Raw genomic sequence first — 21,844 nt, 5'->3', positions numbered from 1 at the left:
GGTAGCCTAGTGGTTAGAGACAGGTAGCCTAGTGGTTAGAGGCAGGTAGCCTAGTGGTTAGAGACAGGTAGCCTAGTGGTTAGAGGCAGGTAGCCTAGTGGTTAGAGGCAGGTAGCCTAGTGGTTAGAGACAGGTAGCCTAGTGGTTAGAGACAGGTAGCCTAGTGGTTAGAGACAGGTAGCCTAGTGGTTAGAGACAGGTAGCCTAGTGGTTAGAGACAGGTAGCCTAGTGGTTAGAGACAGGTAGCCTAGTGTTTAGAGACAGGTAGCCTAGTGGTTAGAGACAGGTAGCCTAGTGGTTAGAGACAGGTAGCCTAGTGGTTAGAGACAGGTAGCCTAGTGGTTAGAGCATTGGGCCAGTAACCGCAAGGTTGCAAGATCAAATCCCCGAGCTGACAAAGTAAAAATATGTCATGCTGCCCCTGAACAAGACAGTTAACCCACTGTTCCTAGGCTGTCATTGTAAATAAGAATTTGTTCTTAACTGACTTGCCTAGTTAAATTAAAAAAGTTTCACTCAGTGCTAACACTAAGACCTCATGGAAACTGCAAAGAGATGGGTACCAGATGAGGACATATTATAGATCTCCACTTTATGGCTGACCCATAAATGTTATCATAACTAGTTGCAAGAGGGTTGAGCTAGAGAGTAATCCCTTCCAGATAACATAAGATAATGGTGGTTGGGGCTGAGGGAAGAAGTGAACAGTTCAGCTGCTTCTGTGAATGTGTGTGAGAGCCAGGACTAGGACACAGGAGGACCTCCCTCTGAGGCCTTGGATTGTGGGATAGGATCCCAGCCAGTGTGTGTGGAAGCACCGAGAGAGTTCCCTCCTGCAGACCACCTCCCAGGGCCACAGCAGGAGGGAGATCAGTTACAATCAGGCTCAGAGAGGGGGTTATGATCGCTCTCTCACACACACACGATCCATCCATGACATCATTTTGGTCTTGTTATACCATAGATTAATTTCTCTCAGAACCTACTCCAGTATCCACAGTGTCTTGCTGATTAATTTCTCTCAGAACCTACTCCAGTATCCACAGTGTCTTGCTGATTCATTTCTCTCAGAACCTACTCCAGTATCCACAGTGTCTTGCTGATTCATTTCTCTCAGAACCTACTCCAGTATCCACAGTGTCTTGCTGATTCATTTCTCTCAGAACCTACTCCAGTATCCACAGTGTCTTGCTGATTCATTTCTCTCAGAACCTACTCCAGTATCCACAGTGTCTTGCTGATTCATTTCTCTCAGAACCTACTCCAGTATCCACAGTGTCTTGCTGATTCATTTCTCTCAGAACCTACTCCAGTATCCACAGTGTCTTGCTGATTCATTTCTCTCAGAACCTACTCCAGTATCCAGTGTCTTGCTGATTCATTTCTCTCAGAACCTACTCCAGTATCCACAGTGTCTTGAGTATCCAGTGTCTTGCTGATTAATTTCTCTCAGAACCTACTCCAGTATCCACAGTGTCTTGCTACGCTGAAATATAACACTAAGTGTATATCTAATCTGATATAATAGGGTAAAGATCAGTAGGTCAGAGCAGGGTCATTACTGATCCAGCCTGGAACAGTAGAGGTGTTGAAATACATACATACCCTCCTTCTGACCTGGGTCCATTATCCACCCCATCCCACTTCATCCTCCAGACCCTTCACCTAATCTAGCTCCCACCCACCATCCACCTCACCCCCCATGTGAACTTTCCCATGTCACCTTCTACCTCTCTCCCCATGTGACCTTCCACCTCTCCCCCATGTCACCTTCCACCTCACCCCCCATGTCACCTTCTACCTCTCCCCATGTCATCTTCCACCTCTCCCCCATGTTACCTTCCACCACACCCCCCATGTGACCTTCCACCTCACCCCCCATGTGACCTTCCACCTCTCCCCCCATGTGACCTTCCACCTCTCCCCCCATGTTACCTTCCACCTCTCCCCCCATGTCACCTTCCACCTCTCCCCCATGTCATCTTCCACCTCTCCCCCCATGTCACCTTCCACCTCTCCCCCCATGTGACCTTCCACCTCACCCCCCATGTTACCTTCCACCTCACTCCCCATGTCACCTTCCACCTCTCCCCCCATGTGACCTTCCACCTCACCCCCCATGTCACCTTCCACCTCTCCCCCATGTCACCTTCCACCTCTCCCCCATGTCACCTTCCACCTCACCCCCCATGTCACCTTCCACCTCTCCCCCCATGTTACCTTCCACCTCTCCCCCATGTCACCTTCCACCTCTCCCCCCATGTCACCTTCCACCTCTCCCCCATGTCACCTTCCACCTCTCCCCCATGTCACCTTCCACCTCTCCCCCCATGTCACCTTCCACCTCTCCCCCATGTTACCTTCCACCTCTCCCCCATGTCATCTTCCACCTCACCCCCCATGTCACCTTCCACCTCTCCCCCATGTTACCTTCCACCTCACCCCACATGTCACCTTCCACCTCTCCCCCATGTGACCTTCCACCTCACCCCCATGTTACCTTCCACCTCTCCCCCCATATTACCTTCCACCTCTCCCCTCATGTCACCTTCCACCTCACCCCCCATGTTACCTTCCACCTCTCCCCCATGTTACCTTCCACCACACCCCCCATGTTACCTTCCATCTCTCCCCATGTCACCTTCCACCTCTCCCCCATGTGACCTTCCACCTCTCCCCATGTCACCTTCCACCTCTCCCCATGTCACCTTCCACCTCTCCCCCATGTGACCTTCCACCTCTCCCCCATGTGACCTTCCACCTCTCCTCCATGTGACCTTCCACCTCTCCCTCCATGTGACCTTCCACCTCTCCCCCATGTCACCTTCCACCTCACCCCCCATGTGACCTTCCACCTCTCCTCCATGTGACCTTCCACCTCTCTCCTCCATGTGACCTTCCACCTCTCCCCCATGTGACCTTCCACCTCTCTCCCCATGTGACCTTCCACCTCTTCCTCCATGTGACCTTCCACCTCTCCCCCATGTCACCTTCCACCTCACCCCCCATGTCACCTTCCACCTCTCTCCATGTGACCTTCCACCTCTTCCTCCATGTGACCTTCCACCTCTTCCCCATGTCACCTTCCACCTCACCCCCCATGTGACCTTCCACCTCACCCCCATGTGACCTTCCACCTCTCCCCCATGTCACCTTCCGTCTCTCCCCCATGTCACCTTCCACCTCTCCCCCATGTCACCTTCCACCTCTCCCCCATGTTACCTTCCACCTCTCCCCCATGTTCCCTTCCACCTCTCCCCCATGTCACCTTCCACCTCTCCCCATGTCACCTTCCACCTCGCCCCATGTCACCTTCCACCTCTCCCCCATGTCACCTTCCGCCTCTCCCCCATGTCACCTTCCACCTCTCCCCCATGTCACCTTCCACCTCTCCCCCATGTTACCTTCCACCTCTCCCCCATGTTCCCTTCCACCTCTCCCCCATGTCACCTTCCACCTCTCCCCCATGTCACCTTCCACCTCACCCCCCATGTCACCTTCCACCTCTCCCCATGTTACCTTCCACCTCACCCCACATGTCACCTTCCACCTCTCCCCCATGTGACCTTCCACCTCACCCCCATGTTACCTTCCACCTCTCCCCCCATGTTACCTTCCACCTCTCCCCTCATGTCACCTTCCACCTCACCCCCCATGTCACCTTCCACCTCTCCCCCATGTTACCTTCCACCTCACCCCACATGTCACCTTCCACCTCTCCCCCATGTTACCTTCCACCTCACCCCCCATGTTACCTTCCACCTCTCCCCCCATGTCAACTTCCACCTCTCCCCCATGTCACCTTCCACCTCACCCCCCATGTGACCTTCCACCTCACCCCCCATGTGACCTTCCACCTCTCCCCCATGTCACCTTCCACCTCTCCTCCCATGTCACCTTCCACCTCTCCCCCATGTCACCTTCCACCTCTCCCCCATGTCACCTTCCACCTCTCCCCCATGTGACCTTCCACCTCTCCCCCATGTGACCTTCCACCTCTCCCCATGTGACCTTCCACCTCTCCCCATGTGACCTTCCACCTCTCTCCATGTGACCTTCCACCTCTTCCTCCATGTGACCTTCCACCTCTCCCCCATGTGACCTTCCACCTCACCCCCCATGTCACCTTCCACCTCACCCCCCATGTCACCTTCCACCTCTCCCCCATGTGACCTTCCACCTCTCCCCCATGTCACCTTCCACCTCACCCAACCATCCCTCTGACTTGCCCACCACCCAGCATATGCATTACCTCACCTTTCCTAAGCGCCAAAGGGAAGTGTGTTGAGTTGGGTACTTCCTTACAGGGGAGGCAGAAAAGAACCTGGAATAGGATGGGAAAGGGAGGTAAAACAGAGGAGACACAGACCTCTCATTCACTCTCCTCACCCCCCTCGCTGTCATTCAGCTGTTACAGCCTGTGTTTGCTTTGCCTTGGCAGGGGCGAGGGGGGGGCTCCGGAGGGGCACAAAGCCGCCTTTCAAAGAGGCTAGCGACCCCACGGCTGAGTGAGGAAGTCTGCGCAGGGGCCGAGCAACACCCCTTCCCCAAACTTCACAGCCTCCCGCCATCCCACCACTGCCCCCTCCTAAATCACTGACTGGGCTGTACACACACACACACACACACACACACACACCACACACACACACACACACACACACACACACACACACACACACACACACACACACACACACACACACACACACACACACACACACACACACACACACACACGGCCAGCTAGCTCCCCCTTCCTTCTGACCTCCGCTGGTTCTAGAATCCACACACTGACTCACTTCCAGCCAGCCAGGGCCCTTCTCCAAAGTCATTACTGTAAAGAGAGGGTATCCTGAGGCGAATCAACATGCAGCAGAGTCATTCATTTCCAGCACCGCTGATTCACTTTTTCAACATACCCTCTAGTACTAAACGGGGACATGAGAACAGTATGAGAACAGTATGGCCAGGCGGACCTCAAGAGGGGACTATTTTATAGTTGCTCTGAATGTGCCTAGTATTTCTAAAGGGCCGATCACATGCTGTTCATCATTCTATTCTTGAGAGATGATTGCTGTCATGTACAGTATACTGTTACATAGGACTCTTTGAGACATTTTATAGATACAGCTTTAACAGTATCCTTAGCATGTCTCCCCATCACCCCCCTCTTTTTCCCCAGGGTATTGCAGCATTCCAACCCAGCCTGTATGACAGTCTGGACTGTACCACTGTTGGATTGCTCAGTTTATAGGGTGACAGCTTGCTAACTCCTATGGTCATTGTCACTGTTTGACGTAAATAACCATAGGAGTTGGCAAGACAGCACAGACAGATCTGGGACCAGGCTAGTGTTAGCAGGGTTGGACTAGTTAAAAATGGGAAGAGAAGATGATGTATAGCGTCTGTCCTCAGGTCAGGTCTTGTAATGGTTTACACGTGGAGCTACTGGGGTGTGTGAATATAAGAGGGGCTTTTGTGTCCAGACCCCTGCAGTGGATTCTGCCCCAGGCACCACGGAGAACGGAGCACACTGATAGGACCATCAGCCACAGGAAGGGATCTGATGGGGCGGTCAGGGACGGTTTCAAGTTTTAATGTCACGTGCATAAGTACAGAAATGCCTTTCTTGCCACCTCTAAACCAAACAATGCAGTATTCAATATCAATGTAACAAAATAACATAAGGTAGAACAGAAACACACAGAAATAAAAAATAAGAAGAACAGGAGAAAGTAAGAAGTTATATACAGGGTCAGTTTCAATACCATATTTATAATGTGCAGGGATACTGGAGTGAAATAGGTAGATATGTATAGGGGTAAAGTGACTAGGCATCACAGGGAGGGATTTCACAGTTTAAAGGGGATGACGGGTGATTTTCTGCTACATTAGACAAACTAAAACTAAAACACGTTGGCAGTGTGTGATGTGAGTTACACAACTCAGAGGGAGATCTACTCTGCTGGCAGAGGCTTGATGAAGTTACCACATGTACCCAGACTCTCAGGAGGCCAGAGAAGCAGACAGAGGGAGATATACTCTGCTGGCAGAGGCTTGATGAAGTTACCACATGTACCCAGACTCTCAGGAGGCCAGAGAAGCAGACAGAGGGAGATCTACTCTGCTGGCAGAGGCTTGATGAAGTTACCACATGTACCCATACTCTCAGGAGGCCAGAGAAGCAGACAGAGGGAGGTCTACTCTGCTGGCAGAGGCTTGATGAAGTTACCACATGTACCCAGACTCTCAGGAGGCCAGAGAAGCAGACAGAGGGAGATATACTCTGCTGGCAGAGGCTTGATGAAGTTACCACATGTACCCAGACTCTCAGGAGTCCAGAGAAGCAGACAGAGGGAGGTCTACTCTGCTGGCAGAGGCTTGATGAAGTTACCACATGTACCCAGACTCTCAGGAGGCCAGAGAAGCAGACAGAGGGAGGTCTACTCTGCTGGCAGAGGCTTGATGAAGTTACCACATGTACCCAGACTCTCAGGAGGCCAGAGAAGCAGACAGAGGGAGGTCTACTCTGCTGGCAGAGGCTTGATGAAGTTACCACATGTACCCAGACTCTCAGGAGGCCAGAGAAGCAGACAGAGGGAGATCTACTCTGCTGGCAGAGGCTTGATGAAGTTACCACATGTACCCAGACTCTCAGGAGGCCAGAGAAGCAGACAGAGGGAGATATACTCTGCTGGCAGAGGCTTGATGAAGTTACCACATGTACCCAGACTCTCAGGAGGCCAGAGAAGCAGACAGAGGGAGGTCTACTCTGCTGGCAGAGGCTTGATGAAGTTACCACATGTACCCAGACTCTCAGGAGGCCAGAGAAGCAGACAGAGGGAGGTCTACTCTGCTGGCAGAGGCTTGATGAAGTTACCACATGTACCCAGACTCTCAGGAGGCCAGAGAAGCAGACAGAGGGAGATCTACTCTGCTGGCAGAGGCTTGATGAAGTTACCACATGTACCCAGACTCTCAGGAGTCCAGAGAAGCGGACAGAGGGAGATATACTCTGCTGGCAGAGGCTTGATGAAGTTACCACATGTACCCAGACTCTCAGGAGGCCAGAGAAGCAGACAGAGGGAGATCTACTCTGCTGGCAGAGGCTTGATGAAGTTACCACATGTACCCAGACTCTCAGGAGGCCAGAGAAGCAGACAGAGGGAGATCTACTCTGCTGGCAGAGGCTTGATGAAGTTACCACATGTACCCAGACTCTCAGGAGGCCAGAGAAGCAGACAGAGGGAGAAGGGGAGGGAGACGGAGGCCGGAAATTTGTGGCCCACTTTCTGTGAGTGTGATAAGCTCAATCAAGCACTGCTAAAGTTTAAATTATTAGTATTCAAATACTATTTGAATGCAGGTCTGGTATTCTTATCCATCATCTACCTCATTGGTCAGGTTACAACACACTCTTATTCAAACATCATGTGATTTTGTGTGTGTTTATCAGTCTATGCCTGGAGTAGGTATGAAGCAGGTGATTGCCTTGTAGTGTTGACATATGTGGGGTTAGACAGATATAAACTGTTGGAATCTGTCAGGACATAGAACACACACGTACACACGTACACACACACACACACACACTTTCAAGGTGGGAGACACAGGTCACTGTAGGACATTACTCTGAATTAGATATCAAACACATGAAAATGATGAACTACACTGAGGGAAAAAGGTATTTGATCCCCTGCTGATTTTGTACGTTTGCCCACTGACAAAGAAATGATCAGTCTATCATTTTAATGGTAGGTTTATTTGAACAGTGAGAGACAGAATAACAACAACAAAAATCCAGAAAAACACATGTCAAAAATGTTATAAATTGATTTGCTTTTTAATGAGGCAAATAAGTATTTGACCCCCTCTCAATCAGAAAGATCTCTGGCTCCCAGGTGTCTTTTGTACAGGTAACGAGCTGAGATTAGGAGCACACTCTTAAAGGGAGTGCTCCTAATCTCAGCTTGTTACCTGTATAAAAGACACCTGTCCACAGAAGCAATCAATCAATCAGATTCCAAACTCTCCACCATGGCCAAGACCAAAGAGCTCTCCAAGGATGTCAGGGACAAGATTGTAGACCTACACAAGGCTGGAATGGGCTACAAGACCATCGCCAAGCAGCTTGGTGAGAAGGGGACAACAGTTGGTGCGATTATTCGCAAATGGAAGAAACACAAAAGAACTGTCAATCTCCCTCGGCCTGGGGCTCCATGCAAGATCTCACCTCGTGGAGTTGCAGTGATCATGAGAACGGTGAGGAATCAGCCCAGAACAACACGGGAGGATCTTGTCAATGATCTCAAAGCAGCTGGGACCATAGTCACCAAGAAAACAATTGGTAACTCACTACGCCGTGAAGGACTGAAATCCTGCAGCGCCCGCAAGGTCCCCCTGCTCAAGAAAGCACATATACATGCCCGTCTGAAGTTTGCCAATGAACATCTGAATGATTCAGAGGACAACTGGGTGAAAGTGTTGTGGTCAGATGAGACCAAAATGGAGCTCTTTGGCATCAACTTAACTCGCCGTGTTTGGAGGAGGAGAAATGCTGCCTATGACCCCAAGAACACCATCCCCACCGTCAAACATGGAGGTGGAAACATTATGCTTTGGGGGTGTTTTTCTGCTAAGGGGACAGGACAACTTCACCGCGTCAAAGGGACGATGGACAGGGCCATGTACCGTCAAATCTTGGATGAGAACCTCCTTCCCTCAGCCAGGGCATTGAAAATGGATCGTGGATGGGTATTCCAGCATGAAAATGACCCAAAACACACGGCCAAGGCAACAAAGGAGTGGCTCAAGAAGAAGCACATTAAGGTCCTGGAGTGGCCTAGCCAGTCTCCAGACCTTAATCGCATAGAAAATCTGTGGAGGGAGCTGAAGGTTCGAGTTGCCAAACGTCAGCCTCGAAACCTTAATGACTTGGAGAAGATCTGCAAAGAGGAGTGGGACAAAATCCCTCCTGAGATGTGTGCAAACCTGGTGGCCAACTACAAGAAACGTCTGACCTCTGTGATTGCCAACAAGGGTTATGCCACCAAGTACTAAGTCATGTTTTGCAGAGGGGTCAAATACTTATTTCCCTCATTATAATGCAAATCAATTTATAACCTTTTTGACATGTGTTTTTCTGGATTTTTTTGTTGTTATTCTGTCTCTCACTGTTCAAATAAACCTACCATTAAAATTATAGACTGATCATTTCTTTGTCAGTGGGCAAACGTACAAAATCAGCAGGGGATCAAATACTTTTTTCCCTCACTGTAAGTTCTTATCAAGGCTATACCTATCTCCTACTACTACTCTTCCTCTGGGAACATCAATACATTATACAGGTGAGTCAGTATTAAAACAAATCCTTGGGAAGGACTCAAATGACCAAAGGACCAATCAGAGGGGTGGTAGGCGTGGTTTAGCCCGACATAAGTTATTAGGGTTATGATTTAGGGTGTGGCTAGTGTCCTTTGAAAGGATAGGTTCTAGTGCCCACCAATGTGACCTGATTGCTCTGAAAGTGAGCCAGACAGCAAGAGTCAGGAGATACAACAGATTGTATATTAACTTCTCTTACTGACCTGATACCAACCTGACCATGGGCAGAATGTCATTAGACTACAGCATTGGTACAGTAACATGATCATTCTGTGTATACCTTTTGGTTATATGTTGTCTGTACGTTGTCTGGGTATTTCACGATTAGACAATTGCTAATGAACTTGGCAGTTGGCGTCACCTTGCGAGAGAGTATGTTATATTACCAATGCACCTTTCTGCAGCAAGGCATTATGATCTGTACCTCCAACACGTATGGTTTGTATTGCTGTGCTTTGAAAAATGTATGAAGGACTCCCCTCCACTTACCTCTGACTAGGTTATGTTACAGTGCTCCACTAGGTTATGTTACAGGTCTCCACTAGGTTATGTTACAGGTCTCCACTAGGTTATGTTACAGGTCTCCACTAGGTTACGTTACAGGTCTCCACTAGGTTATGTTACAGGTCTCCACTATGTTATGCTACAGTGCTCCACTAGGTTATGTTACAGGTCTCCACTAGGTTATGTTACAGGTCTCCACTAGGTTATGTTACAGGTCTCCACTAGGTTATGTTACAGTTCTCCACTAGGTTATGTTACAGGTCTCCACTAGGTTATGTTACAGGTCTCCACTAGGTTATGTTACAGGTCTCCACTAGGTTATGTTACAGGTCTCCACTAGGTTATGTTACAGGTCTCCACTAGGTTATGTTACAGGTCTCCACTAGGTTATGTTACAGGTCTCCACTAGGTTATGTTACAGGTCTCCACTAGGTTATGTTACAGGTCTCCACTATGTTATGCTACAGGTCTCCACTAGGTTATGTTACAGGTCTCCACTAGGTTATGTTACAGGTCTCCACTAGGTTATGTTACAGGTCTCCACTAGGTTATGTTACAGGTCTCTACTAGGTTATGTTACAGGTCTCCACTAGGTTATGTTACAGGTCTCCACTAGGTTATGTTACAGGTCTCCACTAGGTTATGTTACACGTCTCCGGACATCAGTTATTTGTGTCTTTAGATTAGAACACAGGTCATGTGGTATTCTCTGCAGAGTGTGTAGATATTAGTTGAGTGCTCTTTGTGTGTGTGTGTCCCGCTCTCTGTGTGTGTTTTCCCTCCCGTGTGTGTGTGTGTGTGTGTATGTGTGTGTGTGTGTGTCCCACTCTGCTTGTGTATGTCCCTCCTGTGTGTGTGTCATCCCCTGCTATCTCCTGCTGATCAGGCCTGCTATCCCCCTGGACTGGGTTGTGGCAGTGGGGTGGCTGAACTTGGTGACCCCTTCCCCTCCCAGACACAGCTTCTCCTCATGTGGCCCCTGGCCAAACTCGCTCTCAAAGACCACCATTCAGTTCTGCACCACCGCAGCGCAGCTCTGTGTTTGTGTAAGTATGTGTATGAGTGAGTGAATGTGGGGATGTGTGGGGATGTGTGTGTGACAGAGAGAAAGAGAGAGAGAAAGAGAGAGAGTGAGTGTGTGTTTGAGAGAGAGAGAGAGAGAGACAGGAGATGGAGAGAGAAGCCGGGGCAGGATTTGTGGAAATTACAGCAGGATAATTGCTTGTGTGTGTGTGTGTGTGTGTGTGTGTGTGTGTGTGTGTGTGTGTGTGTGTGTGTGTGTGTGTGTGTGTGTGTGTGTGTGTGTGTGTGTGTGTGTGTGTGTGTGTGTGTGTGTGTGTGTGTGTGTGTGTGTGTGTGTGTTTGTTTATGTGTCAGCTGGGGGCGGGAGTAGATCAGTGTGTGTATTAGAGCTGTGCGGCAGAAATATAGACAGTACTGTGACTGAGAGAGGAGAGAGAGGGACAGAGAGAAACATTGAAATTGAATTGAGAGAGAGAGATAGATAAAAAAGAGAGAGAGGGACAGAGAGAGAAATTGAAATTGAATTGAGAGAGAGATAGATAAAGAGAGAGAGGGACAGAGAGAGAAATTGAAATTGAATTGAGAGAGATCGATAAAGAGAGAAAGTGAGAGAAAGAGAGAGAGAAAGAGAGAGAGAGAGGCAAGCGAGCAATTGAGAGAGAAAGAGAGAGAGAGAGTTGCCCTCTATGGTTGTGAGGTCTGGGGTCCACTCACCAACCAATAATTCACAAAATGGGACAAACACCCAATTGAGACTCCGCATGCAGAATTCTGTCAAAATGTACTTTGTGTTCAACGCAAAACCCCCCAAAATGCATGCAGGGCAGAAAAGAGCTGTTCAATTCTACAACCTCCTAGAAGGAAGCAATGCCCACACATTCCACCACAAACAACATTGTAAATACAACCTATATTTAAATGTTTATTTATTTTCCCTTTCATACTTCAACTACTTGCACGTTGTACATAGACAATAATATAACATTAGAAATGTCTATAGTCTTTAAAACATTTTGTGAGTGTAATGTTCACTAAAGTTTCCTTTGTTTATTTCCCTTTTGTTTATTGTATGTAAACATATGTTTACCATGCCAATAAAGCCCTTTGAATGTAATTGGACTACTGTACTACTGTGTGTTACTCAGAGACTGAGAGGAGAATAGTGGTGGTGTATTGTTAGATATTCTATATTACCTTGGACATTTAGCAGATGCTTTTATCTAAAACGAGTTATTATTTGAGTTATATTAATCCTGTATATTCTTAAAGAATATCACTTCATGCCTCATGAAATAAAGGTTGAAATGTGCTTGGAAGTCTGAGGTGTTAAGTTGCTGATTGGATGATAGTTGTGGGAAGTATGCCATGACTGGAGCTCCAGTCACCACTTGTTAGTGGAGTTACATGGGGCAGGAGTCCCCCAGGAGAGGGGTCCCCCAGGAGAGGGGTCCCCCAGAGGTGAGTTGATCAGACCCTGGAGATGGGAGAAGGGGCCAGTGTCGGTGTCAGCCTGTTTGTGTGTGTGTGTGTGTGTGTGTGTGTGTGTGTGTGGTGTGTGTGTGTGTGTGTGTGTGTGTGTGTGTGTGTGTGTGTGTGTGTGTGTGTGTGTGTGTGTGTGTGTGTGTGTGTGTGTGTGTGTGTGTGTGTGTGTGTGTGTGTGTGTGTGTGTGTGTGTGTGTGTGTGTAAAGTGGAGGGGGGGGGGGGGTCATGCAGTGAGGCTACAAGATCCATAGTGATTGGGAGGTGCTGACCAGGGGGGCTAGAGGGCAGTGACCGGAGGGAGGTGGGGGGGTGGAGGGGTCAGGTTGAGCATCTGGATTGGATTGTAAACATTCCTGTGGAAGAGTGTGTGAGCAAAGGTCACAGGAGGGAGGGAGGGGACACTGGGAGAAGTGTGTGTGTGTGGGGGGTGGGGGGGGGGGGGGTGGAGGACAGTGTGTGTGTGTGTGGGGGGGGGGGCAGTGGGGGGGAGGATGACTGTGTGCTTCGTTTGAGTGTGCATGTGCTTTGCTAGGAGGCGAGACAGTGTAGTTATGGGTAAGACAGTGTAGTTATGGGTAAGACAGTGTAGTTATGGGTAAGACAGTGTAGTTATGAGTAAGACAGTGTAGTTATGGGTAAGACAGTGTAGTTATGGGTAAGACAGTGTAGTTATGGGTAAGGCAGTGTAGTTATGGGTAAGACAGTGTAGTTATGGGTAAGACAGTGTAGTTATGGGTAAGACAGTGTAGTTATGGGTAAGACAGTGTAGTTATGGGGTAGAGACAGTGTAGTTATGGGTAAGACAGTGTAGTGGATATTAAAGTAGAATTCAGAGTATACCAGAGGTCATCCTCTAACCAGTCCCTGTATTAAACAGAGTCATTACCTAACCACACCTTCACTGACTCGCTCTGTTCATTGGTCATCACATTATTACAGTTGTTAAAAACACTGAATTACTTTGCTGTTACAGTATAAATCATTGGCATTGACCATACCAGTCATATTATATGAAATAAGTGTATTTGATATTAAAACCCACATTCAATATTTATTTTACTAGGCAAGTCAGTTAGGAACAAATTCTTATTTTCAATGGCGGCCTAGGAACTGTGGGTTAACTGCCTTGTTCAGGGGCAGAACGACAGATTTTTACCTTGTCAGCTCGGGGATTCAATCTTGCAACCTTCTGGTTACTAGTCCAACGCTCTCACCACTAGGCTACCTGTCTCTAACCACTAGGCTACCTGTCTCTAACCACTAGACTACCTGTCTCTAACCACTAGACTACCTGCCTCTAACCACTAGGCTACCTGTCTCTAAACACTAGGCTACCTGCTTCTAACCACTAGGCTACCTGCCTCTAACCACTAGGCTACCTGCCTCTAACCACTAGGCGACCTGCCTCTAACCACTAGGCGACCTGCCTCTAACCACTAGGCTACCTGTCTCTAACCACTTGGCTACCTGTCTCTCACCACTAGACTACCTGTCTCTAAACACTAGGCTACCTGTCTCTAAACACTAGGCTACCTGTCTCTAACCACTAGGCGACCTGTCTCTAACCACTAGGCTACCTGTCTCTAACCACTAGGCTACCTGTCTCTAACCACTAGGCTACCTGTCTCTAACCACTAGGCTACCTGTCTCTAACCACTAGGCGACCTGTCTCTAACCACTAGGCTACCTGTCTCTAACCACTAGGCTACCTGTCTCTAACCACTAGGCTACCTGTCTCTAAACACTAGGCTACCTGTCTCTAACCACTAGGCTACCTGTCTCTAACCACTAGGCTACCTGTCTCTAACCACTAGACTACCTGTCTCTAACCACTAGGCTACCTGTCTCTAACCACTAGGCTACCTGTCTCTAACCACTAGGCTACCTGTCTCTAACCACTAGGCTACCTGTCTCTAACCACTAGGCTACCTGTCTCTAACCACTAGGCTACCTGTCTCTAACCACTAGGCTACCTGTCTCTAAACACTAGGCTACCTGTCTCTAAACACTAGGCTACCTGTCTCTAACCACTAGGCTACCTGTCTCTAACCACTAGGCTACCTGTCTCTAACCACTAGGCTACCTGTCTCTAACCACTAGGCTACCTGTCTCTAACCACTAGGCTACCTGTCTCTAACCACTAGGCTACCTGTCTCTAACCACTAGGCTACCTGTCTCTAACCACTAGCCTACCTGTCTCTAAACCAGGGGTCACCAACCTTTTTGAAACCGAGAGCTACTTCATGGGTACTGAGTCATACGAAGGGCTACCAGTTTGATACGCTCTTCTGAAATAACAAATTTGCTCAGTTTGCCTTTAGTTATACGTTATTAATAATGATTAATGATACTCATCTATGTGAAGACACTGATCACGTTAATAATTTCTCACACTAATTATCAACAATGACAATAAGGTGGGAAACAGATATCAATATTCAGCACTTTAATCTCAGTATGTCACGTCCTGACCAGCAGGTGGAGTAGGTGTACAAGTGTTGGTCAGGGCGTGGCAGAAGAAGTTGGGTTTTCTTTGTTCTGTCTAGGTTGGGTGTTTCTATGTAGAGGTAATTGGGGTGGACTTCCAATTGAAGGCAGCTGTGTGGTGTTGCCTTTGATTGGAAGTCCTATATTAGTTGGGTGTGTTTGTGTGCACTGCGTTGGTTTGAGCCTGCCACACTGTTACTGTTGTAAGTACTGTTTATTGGGGTTTTTTTTGTTCAAGTGGATGCTTTACATGTTTCCTTTAATAAACATGAGTGTCCACAATCCCGCTGCGCCTTGGTCCTCTTCTCTACATGACAACTTCTGTGACACAGTAATTGTTAAATTTTCAGATGATCCCTTACATCACTACATTTCATAGGAAAAATGTCCCATTTTCACTAGCCACTGACAAACCCTTTTAACAAATCATGAACTATGTTTCATAAAGTTATCAATTATGGTAATGTTAGAAAAATCAACTTATTTTTTAAATAAATCTTGTCACATTTTGAAATAATGACCAAATCTGCTGCATTTTTTAACACACTTTTAAATTGAACACAATTCTTCAATATTTTAATTCAACTTCGCCATGGCACTGCCATGTTGCCACTGACATCTGGTATCTGTTTCTTTGTTAGTGGGAAGACTGCCATTGCATGCTGTTCACCAGTGTATTGTAATCTGGTGTGTAACTTGACACTGCAATTGTGAGTGAGTCTTTCAGATGTGCATCAGTGAGGTGTGTTCTGTGTTTGTTCTTGATGAAGTTCATGTCAGAACGCTGATTCACAGAGATAGGTTGAACCAAACAGGCTAGCAACCTTCATAGCTGCTGTGCATACTCCACTGTACTTCTCTGCTAGGTAAAGTCCCCCCTTATCTCCGCTCACTGGTCACCATAGCAGCACTCACCTGTAGCACGCGCTCCAGCAGGTATATCTCCCTGGTCACCCCCAAAGCCAATTCCTCCTTTGGCCGTCTCTCTTTCCAGTTCTCTGCTGCCAATGACTGGAATGAACTACAAAAATCTCTGAAACTGGAAACACTTATCTCCTTCACTTGCTTTAAGCACCAGCTGTCAGAGCAGCTCACAGATCACTGCACCTGTACATAGGCCATCTATAATTTAGCCCAAACAACTACCTCTTCCCCTACTGTATTTATTTTTTTATTATTTTGCTCCTTTGCAACCCATTATCTCTATTTCTACTTTGCACTTTCTTCTACTACAAATCTACCATTCCAGTGTTTTACTTGCTATATTGCATTTACTTTGCCACCATGGACTTTTTTTGCCTTTACCTCCCTTATCTCACCTCATTTGCTCACATTGTACATAGACTTATTTTTCTACTGTATTATTGACTGTATGTTTGTTTTATTCCATGTGTAACTCTGTGTTGTTGTATGTTGTCGAACTGCTTTGCTTTATCCTGGCCAGGTCGCAATTGTAAATGAGAACTTGTTCTCAACTAGCCTACCTGGTTAAATAAAGGTGAAATAAATAAACACATAAAAACACTAGGCTACCTGCCTCTAACCACTAGGCTACCTGTCTCTAACCACTAGGCTACCTGTCTCTAACCACTAGGCTACCTGCCTCTAACCACTAGACTACCTGTCTCTAACCACTAGGCTACCTGTCTCTAACCACTAGACTACCTGTCTCTAACCACTAGACTACCTGTCTCTAACCACTAGGCTACCTGTCTCTAACCACTAGACTACCTGTCTCTAACCACTAGGCTACCTGTCTCTAACCACTAGGCTACCTGTCTCTAACCACTAGGCTACCTGTCTCTAACCACTAGGCTACCTGTCTCTAACCACTAGGCTACCTGTCTCTAACCACTAGGCTACCTGCCTCTAACCACTAGACTACCTGTTTCTAACCACTAGGCTACCTGTCTCTAACCACTAGACTACCTGTCTCTAACCACTAGGCTACCTGTCTCTAACCACTAGGCTACCTGTCTCTAACCACTAGACTACCTGTCTCTAAACACTAGGCTACCTGTCTCTAACCACTAGGCTACCTGTCTCTAACCACTAGGCTACCTGTCTCTAACCACTAGGCTACCTGTCTCTAACCACTAGGCTACCTGTCTCTAACCACTAGACTACCTGTCTCTAACCACTAGGCTACCTGTCTCTAACCACTAGGCTACCTGTCTCTAACCACTAGGCTACCTGTCTCTAACCACTAGGCTACCTGTCTCTAACCACTAGGCTACCTGTCTCTAACCACTAGGCTACCTGTCTCTAACCACTAGGCTACCTGCCTCTAACCACTAGGCTACCTGTCTCTAACCACTAGACTACCTGTCTCTAACCACTAGGCTACCTGTCTCTAACCACTAGGCTACCTGTCTCTAACCACTAGACTACCTGTCTCTAACCACTAGGCTACCTGTCTCTAACCACTAGGCTACCTGTCTCTAACCACTAGGCTACCTGTCTCTAACCACTAGGCTACCTGTCTCTAACCACTAGGCGACCTGTCTCTAAACACTAGGCGACCTGCCTCTAAACACTAGGCGACCTGCCTCTAACCACTAGGCTACCTGTCTCTAACCACTAGGCTACCTGTCTCTAACCACTAGGCTACCTGTCTCTAACCACTAGGCTACCTGTCTCTAACCACTAGGCTACCTGTCTCTAACCACTAGGCGACCTGTCTCTAAACACTAGGCGACCTGCCTCTAAACACTAGGCGACCTGCCTCTAACCACTAGGCTACCTGCCTCTAACCACTAGGCTACCTGCCTCTAACCACTAGGCTACCTGCCTCTAACCACTAGGCTACCTTCCTCTAACCACTAGGCTACCTGCCTCTAACCACTAGGCTACCTGCCTCTAACCACTAGGCTACCTGCCTCTAACCACTAGGCGACCTGTCTCTAACCACTATCTCTGTGCAGGTCGGAAGTCTGTGGGAATAGAGCCATTGCACTCTCTCCAAGTATGATTGGCTGAATACTAGGGCTGGCCACTCTCTCCAAGTATGATTGGCTGAATACTAGGGCTGGCCACTCTCTCCAAGTATGATTGGCTGAATACTAGGGCTGGCCACTCTCTCCAAGTATGATTGGCTGAATACTAGGGCTGGCCACTCTCTCCAAGTATGATTAGCTGCATACTAGGGCTGGCCACTCTCTCCATGTATGATTGGCTGAATACTAGGGCTGGCCACTCTCTCCATGTATGATTGGCTGAATACTAGGGCTGGCCACTCCAAGTATGATTGGCTGAATACTAGGGCTGGCCATTTCCAGGGACCTCACGATATGATATTTTCACAATACTTTGGTGTTGATACAATATGTATTGCGATTTGATACTGTGATTTTGTGATTGTATGTTCCAAACATATTGCTCACTATGTCTGCTGCTGTAATGACCGTCGCAATGAGGGGACCAAGATGTAGCGTGGCACGTGTTCATGATTCTTTATTTAAATCAGAACACAGTTCTGTCAGGTAAAACACAAAACAGAAAACTACCCACGAAACACAGGTGGGAAAAGGCTGCCTAAGTATGGTTCCCAATCAGAGACAATGATAGACAGCTGCCTCTGATTGGAAACCATACCCGGCCAAAACATAGAAATAAAATACATAGAATGCCCACCCCATATCACACCCTGACCTAACTAAACAGAGCAAAACGTCTCTCTCAGGTCAGGGTGTGACAGCTGCAGAGAGAGAACATGAGAAAATGAGTTTTGATCAGTCATGAAAATAAAAGTGCTGAAAACAAATTGTCTCCCTATTTAAAAAGAAGACAAGTTTATGAAGGAGTTTTGGTCCAGGCAGGTACAGCCACCGAGCGCAAAATAATATTGCAAAATTGTCAAAACAATACGATATGATATATTACAAAAATAATATCCAATATGGAATGTATAGATGTTTTCCACCATCACTACTGAATACCTGACCTTCTCTGATTGGTTGTCTGGGCAGGTGGGAGGTCCGTGGGCTGCAGCCATGCTGTCCTTGGACGAGCCATTGGACCTAATGCTCCCCCGGGGGCGTGTCAACGGGCGGGACAGGGGTGCACGGTCACCCCCCACCCTCACCCTCTCTCCGATACCCTTCAAGCGCGCCCGGCAGCTCCGCATGGCTGATGATGGCACAGCCGTCATAGTGCCCGCCTCCCCGGCCTCGCCACACACAGGTGGGTGACGACACATCCACCCCATCCCCCACACACACACACACACACACACACACACACAGAGAGGTGTGTACAAATTCACATATTCTATTCATGGCTGACATGGCATTAGATAGGACGTACTAACAACACAAAACCTGACCTCATACATGAACAAGTTTGAACACAAAGAGAAGAGGGTGAACCCATATCTGTAACACACTGCCAATCAATCCATCTAATCAGATCACACACCCACAGGTGTTAGGTACTCTGACCAACCGATCTGACAGTCTGACCTCTCCTCACCCTTCCACAGGTGTTAGGTACTCTGACCGACCGATCTGACAGTCTGACCTCTCCTCACCCTTCCACAGGTGTTAGGTACTCTGACCGACCGATCTGACAGTCTGACCTCTCCTCACCCTTCCACAGGTGTTAGGTACTCTGACCGACCGACCTGACAGTCTGACCTCTCCTCACCCTTCCACAGGTGTTAGGTACTCTGACCGACCGATCTGACAGAGTCTGACCTCTCCTCACCCTTCCACAGGTGTTAGGTACTCTGACCGACCGATCTGACAGTCTGACCTCTCCTCACCCTTCCACAGGTGTTAGGTACTCTGACCGACCGATCTGACAGAGTCTGACCTCTCCTCACCCTTCCACAGGTGTTAGGTACTCTGACCGACCGATCTGACAGAGTCTAACCTCTCCTCACCCTTCCACAGGTGTTAGGTACTCTGACCGACCGATCTGACAGAGTCTGACCTCTCCTCACCCTTCCACAGGTGTTAGGTACTCTGACCGACCGATCTGACAGAGTCTGACCTCTCCTCACCCTTCCACAGGTGTTAGGTACTCTGACCGACCGACCTGACAGAGTCTGACCTCTCCTCACCCTTCCACAGGTGTTAGGTACTCTGACCGACCGATCTGACAGTCTGACCTCTCCTCACCCTTCCACAGGTGTTAGGTACTCTGACCGACCGACCTGACAGTCTGACCTCTCCTCACCCTTCCACAGGTGTTAGGTACTCTGACCGACCGACCTGACAGTCTGACCTCTCCTCACCCTTCCACAGGTGTTAGGTACTCTGACCGACCGATCTGACACAGTCTGACCTCTCCTCACCCTTCCACAGGTGTTAGGTACTCTGACCGACCGACCTGACAGTCTGACCTCTCCTCACCCTTCCACAGGTGTTAGGTACTCTGACCGACCGATCTGACAGTCTGACCTCTCCTCACCCTTCCACAGGTGTTAGGTACTCTGACCGACCGACCTGACAGTCTGACCTCTCCTCACCCTTCCACAGGTGTTAGGTACTCTGACCGACCGACCTGACAGTCTGACCTCTCCTCACCCTTCCACAGGTGTTAGGTACTCTGACCGACCGATCTGACAGTCTGACCTCTCCTCACCCTTCCACAGGTGTTAGGTACTCTGACCGACCGATCTGACAGTCTGACCTCTCCTCACCCTTCCACAGGTGTTAGGTACTCTGACCGACCGATCTGACAGTCTAACCTCTCCTCACCCTTCCACAGGTGTTAGGTACTCTGACCGACCGATCTGACAGTCTGACCTCTCCTCACCCTTCCACAGGTGTTAGGTACTCTGACCGACCGATCTGACAGAGTCTAACCTCTCCTCACCCTTCCACAGGTGTTAGGTACTCTGACCGACCGATCTGACAGAGTCTAACCTCTCCTCACCCTTCCACAGGTGTTAGGTACTCTGACCGACCGATCTGACAGTCTGACCTCTCCTCACCCTTCCACAGGTGTTAGGTACTCTGACCGACCGATCTGACAGAGTCTGACCTCTCCTCACCCTTCCACAGGTGTTAGGTACTCTGACCGACCGATCTGACAGTCTGACCTCTCCTCACCCTTCCACAGGTGTTAGGTACTCTGACCGACCGATCTGACAGAGTCTGACCTCTCCTCACCCTTCCACAGGTGTTAGGTACTCTGACCGACCGATCTGACAGTCTGACCTCTCCTCACCCTTCCACAGGTGTTAGGTACTCTGACCGACCGATCTGACAGTCTGACCTCTCCTCACCCTTCCACAGGTGTTAGGTACTCTGACCGACCGATCTGACAGTCTGACCTCTCCTCACCCTTCCACAGGTGTTAGGTACTCTGACCGACCGATCTGACAGTCTGACCTCTCCTCACCCTTCCACAGGTGTTAGGTAGTCTGACCGACCGATCTGACAGAGTCTGACCTCTCCTCACCCTTCCACAGGTGTTAGGTACTCTGACCGACCGATCTGACAGAGTCTGACCTCTCCTCACCCTTCCACAGGTGTTAGGTACTCTGACCGACCGATCTGACAGAGTCTAACCTCTCCTCACCCTTCCACAGGTGTTAGGTACTCTGACCGACCGATCTGACAGTCTGACCTCTCCTCACCCTTCCACAGGTGTTAGGTACTCTGACCGACCGATCTGACAGTCTGACCTCTCCTCACCCTTCCACAGGTGTTAGGTACTCTGACCGACCGACCTGACAGAGTCTGACCTCTCCTCACCCTTCCACAGGTGTTAGGTACTCTGACCGACCGATCTGACAGTCTGACCTCTCCTCACCCTTCCACAGGTGTTAGGTACTCTGACCGACCGACCTGACAGAGTCTGACCTCTCCTCACCCTTCCACAGGTGTTAGGTAGTCTGACCGACCGACCTGACAGAGTCTGACCTCTCCTCACCCTTCCACAGGTGTTAGGTACTCTGACCGACCGATCTGACAGAGTCTGACCTCTCCTCACCCTTCCACAGGTGTTAG

General features: G+C 48.7%; 1 protein-coding gene across 1 annotated transcript in view; it reads left to right on the top strand.

Annotated features, from left to right (window-relative positions):
• Positions 1-21,844, top strand: part of glis2b (GLIS family zinc finger 2b) — an 85,841-nt gene that overhangs the window by 47,579 nt on the left and 16,418 nt on the right. The window contains exon 2 of the mRNA XM_082976141.1: positions 18,854-19,067. Within this exon, the coding sequence (XP_082832267.1) occupies positions 18,878-19,067 (190 nt within the window). The 5' untranslated portion in view covers positions 18,854-18,877. The remainder of the gene's footprint in view (positions 1-18,853; positions 19,068-21,844) is intronic.

Source organism: Salmo salar, chromosome 06, assembly GCF_965601325.2.
Source record: "Salmo salar chromosome 06, fSalSal1, whole genome shotgun sequence".
In the NCBI taxonomy this organism is placed as follows: domain Eukaryota; kingdom Metazoa; phylum Chordata; class Actinopteri; order Salmoniformes; family Salmonidae; genus Salmo; species Salmo salar.
This window is presented reverse-complemented; position numbering and strand designations above follow the sequence as displayed.